The sequence below is a fragment of the Rousettus aegyptiacus genome, unplaced genomic scaffold (genome assembly GCF_014176215.1).
Source record: "Rousettus aegyptiacus isolate mRouAeg1 unplaced genomic scaffold, mRouAeg1.p scaffold_m13_p_4, whole genome shotgun sequence".
Lineage (NCBI taxonomy): Eukaryota > Metazoa > Chordata > Mammalia > Chiroptera > Pteropodidae > Rousettus > Rousettus aegyptiacus.
Window position 1 is genome coordinate 22,616,834 of NW_023416307.1, and position 9,102 is coordinate 22,625,935.

The 9,102-nt window shown below is 32.7% G+C and overlaps 1 protein-coding gene across 3 annotated transcripts in view; it reads left to right on the forward strand.

Moving 5' to 3' along the window:
* Positions 1–7,169, forward strand: part of MLF1 (myeloid leukemia factor 1) — a 31,150-nt gene extending 23,981 nt beyond the window's left edge. For 2 of the 3 annotated variants that reach the window (XM_016148850.2, XM_016148859.2), the window contains 4 exons: positions 226–354; positions 1,901–2,060; positions 3,878–4,022; positions 5,580–7,169. In XM_016148850.2, the coding sequence (XP_016004336.2) occupies positions 226–354; positions 1,901–2,060; positions 3,878–4,022; positions 5,580–5,685 (540 nt within the window). In that variant the 3' untranslated portion in view covers positions 5,686–7,169. The remainder of the gene's footprint in view (positions 1–225; positions 355–1,900; positions 2,061–3,877; positions 4,023–5,579) is intronic. The other variant, XM_036219397.1, reaches the window with a different exon arrangement.
* The last annotated feature ends 1,933 nt before the right edge of the window (positions 7,170–9,102 follow it).

A 9,102-nucleotide genomic window follows, 5' to 3' on the forward strand; every position in this document is an offset into this window, starting at 1 on the left:
TAAGGATCTTCGAGTGACTCACTTGTTGGTCCTTGAAGGAGAGTGGGAATTGGTGCCTAAAATGGAGGGAACTTAGGACCTTCATAGGGTGCCGTTTGAGTACACCGTACTGATAGTATCCTTACTGGGACTTCTGGCTAGTGTTGTTATTTATTTGAATCCTCTGACATTAATTCTTCACATTCGACTAAACTCCCTGGATTTACAATTTATATTTACCTCTAGGGTCACCTTTCAATGGATCCAAATGGACATTCATTTACTTCTTCCTCAGTTATGACTTATTCCAAAGTAGGAGATGAACCACCAAAAGTTTTCCAGGCCTCCTCTCAAACCCGACAGGCTCCGGGAGGAGTAAGTATTTGCTAAGCATTCTTGGAGCTTTATAAGGTGGTGGAATGATAGGTTACCTATATAATTATTAACATTCGATCTGACACATCAGGGGTGTGGGGGGAAAGCCCATGTCACTATGAAAAACAATAAAGCTAAGGGTATTTACTTAAGACATTTTTTGTTTCCTCTGCCCCCTGTCCCTGCCCCAGATGCCTTTTTTTCATGTAAACGTCTGCTGGTGTTTATTACCTTTACGTGATGACAAGATAGACAGACACTAAAAGAAGTCTTTGTTCCATGAAACAAGTGTCTACCTGTAATTTATATTGGTAGTAAATGAATTTTTCTAACTTATAATTTTTGAAGTGTACAGAAAGTATATTGAAAATAATGTAATAAATATCCATATTTTTTCAAATCATAACATTTTCTCTCTTTGCTTTAAGTCGTCTCTTGTTTTGTTTTCTTTTTAAGCAGAAAAACTTCGCAGATGCAATGAAAGCTCCCAGTGCTCTCCTCCCTCTTTGCTCCCCTTTCCCTTTCTCCTTCCCCCAAAGAGAACCGTTTTCCTGTGTCTGGACGTTATCATTGTCATGCATGTTTTTACAATTTTATTACTTATATATGCTTCATAAACAATATGATGAATTCTTTTACAGGTTTCTAAACTTTATGTAAATGGTTTCATATTACATGTGTCCTCTGCAACTTGACTTTGCTCAATAATATGCTTCTGAGATTTATTTAAGTTGATATGTGTAACTCTGGTTTCTTTAATTTCTTAATAGTATCTAAAATATGAATATACCACAATTTTTAAATCTGTATTTCTACTGATAAATATTTATATATTTCTTTTTTTTCACAAACTCTGATATAAGAGTTCCCATTTCTCCACTTCCTTGTTAGTATTAGAGTTTGAAAAAAATTAAATTTGCCTAATGAGTATGAGTAGTTCATTTTTTAATTCTTACATATAAGGCATGCCTTGTAATGATGCTTTTGTAATAGTACAACTAATTCATCTCAGACATTTTAGTTTTAACTTTACTATAAGTGACATACATCTTAAATGTAAACACAACATAAATGTGGATGTCCCACAGCAAACCATGTTCACAGTTTTTGGCTATCATAAATATTCTAATAACCCACAGAGTTCATAAGTGAAAGCCAAGTGCCCACTAACATGATTGCTGAATAATTACTTGCCCTTACTTGTAGGAATGCTAACATGTACTCCCATCCATTACATTGTCGATGTCAGTGTTGAAGGCACAAAGTTTTATGTAATTAAGTTATTCTTTGTTTTAATATTTGATTACAATTTGGAAAAAGGTTAAATTGTATTGGTTCTATTTGTCCTAAGTATATTAATTCCAAGCAGTTCAAGAAATAGTAAAGAAATTTTACAAGTTGGTAGTGGAAATTAGTATCTATTATTTTTAGAATGCTCTTATGATCTTGTCTCTATAGGTAAACAGGCCATAAGGAGTTTCAAATTATATCCATTCTACATATATTTAAATAATAGCTAATTTTTATTTTTTTTTTACTTTTACAGATAAAGGAAACTAGGAGAGCATTGAGGGATTCTGACAGTGGACTAGAAAAAATGGCTGTTGGTCATCATCTTCATGACCGAGCTCATGTCATTCAAAAGTCAAAGAACAGCAAGACTGGAGATGAAGAGGTCAACCAAGAGTTTATCAATATGAATGAAAGTAAGTTATCAAAGAAAATAACATTCTCCCTCTTAAAGAACTTGATGAATATTTTTTGTAGAAATATTTCATAAGATGTTCTTTTGAGGTAGTTTATGAAAAATTTTGTAAGGAATATTTTATCGAAGTAATACAATTATGATTTCATTGTTTCATAGTATATCTATTTTTACAGTAATTTTTGGTAATGCTGAGTATCATTTATTTTTTATTTTATACTTGGAAAATGGAATATTTCGAATTGTTATTTAATAAGATTTATTAGACACAATGAGTTTTAAATAGTTCTGATTATCAAAGAAGTACATTTGAAAAGTAAGAAGTGTAAAGAAAATTAAAATTATCTATAATCTCAACCCCAAATAACTACTATTAATGTTTTAGTGTATTTCTTCCTAATAGTTTTATATATATAAACACATATACTTTTGCAAAATCAGTATTTTACTATCTATATAATTTATATTGTGCTTACTTTAATTCACCATTATAATTGTGAACAGTCACCTATGATGTTATTTTTCAAAAAAAAAAAAACCTAAAAGTTTACCTAAAAGTTTTAGCATGAATAGGCCAAAATTTATATAAACAGTTCTGTATTGTTGAGCACTTAGGCTTTATTTATATAGATAAGATTTTAATTTCTGGCATTGTTAGAAGTATATATTATATGTAATGTATAATATGTCATATATGTATCAGTAAATCTTTTCCTTTTCTAGATTCATTATTTATTTTTCAGTACATATATTTACTTTCAGTATCCTAGCTCTTCTTATTGTAGTTTTAAGTTACATTCATCTTCTGTTTTCAGAAGTATTTTAAATAAAAATGTGTTATCATAAAGGGTTTAAATTATTGTATCATTTTAGAAAAAGAAATTCTCTTAAGTTTGGAATTCAATAAAATTATTCTTATGCAATGAGATGGAAGCCACAACAACTTAACCTTTCTTTAATTTTAACCTTTGTGATTTTCTCATATTTAAATACATACAGAGTACTTCATGCTAATTAACCTGTTGAAAAATCTAGTGAAGGAATGCATTATTATAAAGGCAATCTGAGAAAACAAGTATTCATTTATCTGTCGTTGTTATCATGGAAGTCAGATTACCTACTTTATAACAACATAAATTGACTGTTGAGATGAATAACCTGTCTTAGGAAGTTGAGGCCAAGTTACAAAGAAAAATGGTGAGATTATCAGGAACTACTAGCCACAGGAGGAGTGTCCATCTACAGAGCGAAAGGATGATCACTATGAGAGGACCTAGGAAGAAAGGCTATAAGTCAGTGTAACTGGGCCAGGGGGTCCATTGGATATAATAATATGATATCTAGGGAGGCACATGAAAAACCAGATCATCAATAGCCAAATTATCAATAAGAATATGAGAGAAACAAACAAGAAAAGGACATAATACCCTGAGTCAGACACCTTGATATTTAAAGCAGGTTTCTGCCTCTACTTTTTCTTATTTTAATAATGTTTTATTTAACTTATACATCTGAAATATATCACCATGTAATCATATACAAATATGATTGAGGAACTATTTTATGCTTTATTTTTCACACATTTACATAACTTACATTTCAAGTGTTCAATAGCCACATATGGCTGGCGGCTGCCATACTGGACAGTACAGGTGTAGGCACCTCCCCAGTCTGAGAAGTAATATTTGAGTATGATCCTGCCTCTGTCTTGAGTTTAGGCTGATGTAAAATCAGGCTAAAATGAAGTGTGTGGGGAGCAAGGCATTTACTGACAGTTGGTACCTTCAATACTTACCTTTGTTTTGATGTTTAATGTAGGTGATGCTCATGCTTTTGATGATGAATGGCAAAATGAGGTTTTGAAGTACAAGCCATGGGGACAATGGCGTAATGTAGAAAACACTAGAATGCGGAGTGTTGGTCATGAGAATTCAGGATCCGGATCCCGAGAACTTAAAAGAAGGTAACAGTTATTTCTAAAATAAATTGTATTCTTAAAAGAAGAACTAGAAAAAAAGTTATGTAATTTTACATCTGTTATCAAGAAGTTCTGATTAACGTACAAATTGTTTATATCAATATCTTTTGCAAAAGTTGTAGTTTTACATTATATCAGAGATTCCACAAAATTTAATTTTGTATTTGAAAACAAATAATATTTTAGGATTATACAATTAGTAGCTCACTAACAAATTATGTTTCAGAACTTGAGAGCTAAAATCCTCCTAAGGAAAAGTGATATGCTATAATGTAGTTATTCTTGGAAAACAGATTTTAATCTGGTTATTGTAGGAGTCATACATTTTATATCAGGTACAGATATTGGTATATAGCGGTATGCTAAAGGGAAAGGGTCTCTATTTGAAAAGCTTATCAAAACTTCCCTAATAAGTAAAAAATCAGCGTTTAATGGTAAATGCATTTTTAGACACTTGTATAATATGTAACAATATCTGTATTAGATATTTGGGGAAAAATTTTGCAAAAACTTTAGCCTCCTTTGGAATTACCTTTTGGAAGAGCTATGAAATATAAATGTACTGACACTACACCTTAGAGATTATAGAGATTTTTATACATGTAGTATATATTCTAGAGTTAAATTTAATTTGTTTCTCTTGTAAAAAAAAAAATGTTGAGAACAATACCTAATTCCTATTGAAATCACGAGAGAGAGAGAGAGAGAGAGAGAGAGAGAGAGAGAGAGAGAAGGCGAGAGAAGCCTCACAATGTCTTAAATATGTTCTAGACTGTAAAAGTAAAAGACTGCTGTAGAAAGTGGAAGGCTTCACAGAACCAGCAGTGGACAAGTGGGTATCAAGTTAATCAGAAGGATTGTGCAGAATTTCATGTGCTAGAATTTTTTATTTTAAAATACCTTTTTAGGAATTTAGAGCCCTAATCTTTCTGTAGAAAATTTGTTCCCATATTAATTTTAGATATTTGTCTCACTTTGAAAAGTTTATTGGTACAAAACTAACAATGGTAAGTTTGCCTATGAAATCCAGGTCCCAGTTAAAGAAAGCATATTCATTGTAGATGATCTATAAATCTGTGGCCTTATCAGTGACATTTTCTGTAAGCTGGCACTGCGCACTAGAACTTTCTGAAGTGATTTTCTGCAGTGATGCAAACGTTATCTATTTGCACTGTCCACAATGTAGCCACTGGCCGCATGTAGCTATTGAATCCACACTTAAAATGTGGTCAATGTGGCTAAGGAACTGAATTTAAAATCTTTTATTTTAATTAAATATAAATGATATTGCTCGTGGCGACCGTGTTGGACAGCCCGGTTAAACTGTTAACAGACTCCGTAAACAGATTTAAGTCTGTCCCAGGAAAGCAGCTGTTGCTCCCTTAAATGTTAAACGAAATAGTCTGCCATATGTTTTTCAAAACTATGAAGGAACTGTTAAAACTTTCCTTAAATTACAGTGGTTTTTAACATGTTCGTATTGATTTAAAAACCATTTGCCATATAAAGAACCGTATTAATGTTTATATGTACATTTCTCAGGGAGAAACATCATCAAAGTCCAGCCATTGAACATGGAAGAAGATCAAATGTTTTTGTGGACAAACTCAACATCAAAGGATCACCTGTGAAAATCAACAAAAAATAAATAGCCTTGTGTTTGATTTGTTTAGTTTTGATTGTTTTAATAGAGAAAGTAATGGTGCTGGGTAATACACATAAGACCAATATCTTGTTAAATCAATACTGTACTTAACAACTTTTCTCTGATATCTCAATGTTCTTGGAAGTGCTAGCTTTATATTGTCCCAACTTTAGAAACTTTGATTTTTGACAATGTGATAAACTCGTTGAACATCCTATCAAACTCTGCTTTCTCAGTGATTTTCCTATTGGCTATGCATAATTTCATATATTCAAGATTGAATGTGGAGCTAGTTACATCCTATATAGTTGTAAGAAAGTGAAATGTTAAACAATAGTCTCAATTTTTACTAACGCTACACTAAAGTCATGTTAATAAAGGTTAAAATTACTTAGTTCAAATTTTATAATGTGTTATGCGACCAGCTAGCTTAAAGATCTTTAAAAAATAAAGCAAAATTATACTGCACTGTTGTATGAGAAATTGTTTTGGTGAAAAAAGAACAATCAAATGGTTCATTATCAAAGAAAGATTTTAAATTGTTAAAACACATGAGTTTTCTTATAGTTTCTTTATACAGTTTGTTCTGTTTTGTTCCGTATACATGCTTCACACTTATCAGACTTTACGTTGACCTTTCTCTCTAATTTCTTATAGCAGCATATTTCTGCTCTCCTTTCCCACAAACAGCTTCATCTATCTCCTTGGTTAACATTCTAAAGTTGGAAGTGTCCTTGGAGAAACTCTGCTCAGCCTTTTTTTGACATTTAGAAAAATGCATTTGGTATTCTGCAAACCTGAATGATTGATTGTCTCAAAATTTCTTAGACAGATGATGTGTGTGTTCGAGCAAGGTACTTAATAATTCTATTGTTTCCTTTTTAATTATACCATTTAAAAAATCAGCTCTAGTATTTTTATTCTAGAATTCAAGCATTAATCCATTTTTATAAGAGTTAGATTTGAAGTTTATTAGAATATAAAATCTTTACTCTTAAGTCTTTGTTGTTTCAAGGGGAAAAAAAGAGAAAATCCACCATCACTCTTTAATCCTAATATATTTCTTTTTAACTTGGAAGTAGAATTATGTCATCATGCTTACCCTCTTCTAATTTTCTATATCATATCCTATTAATCAATGTTTTATGCCTTTGTTAAATATGTTAAAACTTTTCTTTTGTGCATGCTTTAGTGTACTAATAACATTACTACATACTGGGAAATTGTCATAAGGCATAAATTTTAAAGAACACCATGGTATAAATTCACTTGATAGAGTGGGATTCCAAGAATAAACACTGTAATTATTCTCCTTTTGCCTAAATCATTACACTAACTTGTATCATTATATTTGTGTATGAAAACACTTTAATAATTGTACTTAAAACAGTATAACTTCAGTGCATCATATAGCACTTAGAGATTTCATGAATACTTTTCTCCTCCCAATTTGTCTACCATAAAATAAAAAACTGAATTAAGTTATACACATATATAATTTCTTCTTGTCTCAGAGTGCTTCGTAAGGGGTCACTTGACATACGGAGATTAAATGTCAATTTTTTACGTTCATATCATGCTGAAATTAACTTTTTTCCAGAATTTATTTTTAACGTAATGCTGAAGTCAGCCAGTATTAAAAAGAAGTCTCTGTCTAGCTTGTTCAAAATATTATTTTTTCTCTATGGAAAACCATTGATCTTTCTGGAACCCCTGGTCTTTTGGGAATGTAAGGAGATTAACCATTTGGTGAATGTGTCCTTAACAATAAGACCAGGTTGCATTACTGAGGCTTCTTACCACCTGAGAGAGTTTCCTGGTGCTGGCAGACTCAGGGACAGGTTTTCATTGCTCTGTGCTTTGCTGTCACAGGGCAGTGGCAGGAGCACATTGGAGTCGGATGGTGCCCTGCACGTGCCAGTGTGATGGCATTTGGAGGTGACAGCTTTGGGAGGTGATTATGTCATGACGGTGGAGCCCTCATGAATAGATCATGCCTTTATAAAAGAGACCCCAGAGAGCTCCCTTGCCCTTTCTTCCATGTGAAGATTGAGTGAAGTTAGCTGCCTTCGAACCAGGAAGTGGGTCTCACTAGACACTAAATCTCCTGGCACCTTGCTCTTGGACTTTAGCCCCTAGAACTATGTGAAATAAATTTGTATTGTTTATAAACTACCTAGTCTATGATATTTTAGTTATAGCAGCCTAAATGAACTAAAACAGCAATCTTAGACTGATCAGGCCATGACAATTTGGAGATTCTACTGAGGCTCAACCTAGACCCTTACTGCAGCGAGTAGCACCTTAACTTTGCCAATAATGTACATATTCGAGACTTCTTGAACTTCCTCTATCCCTGATTGCATGAGTTTTGCAGTAAATCTGCATTCTGATGACCTCTTTGGCCCTAACGTAATGCTTATTATTATCTCCTGTGGTTTTGGGATTCTGATTAGACTTCAGTGTCCTCTGGTGAATTTGGCTTTAAACACCATCTCCTGTATTCTATCTTAGATTATTTGTACGTGAAAACTCTCCTTAGTCCTGTCTTTGTATGAGAAGTTTGTTTTGGAAGAGACTTTCTACCCACCCATATTGCTTTCTAACTACATGTTTCTTAGGTCAGTAGTCAGCCTGAGATGAACACTGCAATGTATTACATTTCACAGAACATCAGGCAATTTTTCATGAATTTGTCAGCTAATAGATTTACACCACCTCCTGGCTTAACTTTAGCAAAGAATCATAGTAACTGCTTTGGGACTTGTTGAAAAGTACTTTCACCTGAGAGGCATCTTAGAACACAATACCAAACAACAACAAACAAAATCTCAGGAAGAGAGCCTTTGTGTTATTTATCTAAAAAGCCCACTTCGTTTATGTAAAAGACTGCCCATTTTTTATTTCCATGTTTCAGGGCTATTTAACTATTTGGCTTATATTTATAAACTCCTCTCTCCTTGAAGGATAATTAGCCTTTTACAAGAATATGTTCATATTTGTATTATTAAATTAATTAAACAAGAAGGCCATTAGACTGAGGTGACTTTAATGCTCTAGAAGCCCCTATTAGCAAAGTAAAATCTGAGCCCATAATGCCTCAAGGTTAAGAAATTAAAACTCGAAGACACCCAATCACAAATAGTGAATTAGACTTTCCCAAGTAAGGCAGTTGCTTAAGCTTTAGCTAATTAAAGAATTTCCTTGCTTTGCTTCTGCCTCTTCTCTGTAAAAGTTTTCCCTAGTTCCCATTGGTGGGACCCTCCTAACCAATGAATCAATTTTGCTCTAACACATTATTTAATATGCCTCAATTTATCTTTTAACAGTATAAACCTTGCTCTAGCTAACCCTTTTTCCCGTTCCTATAGTTTCCTCCCTTTGAAAAATTTTAAAGATAAATTCAGAAAAAAAATTCCG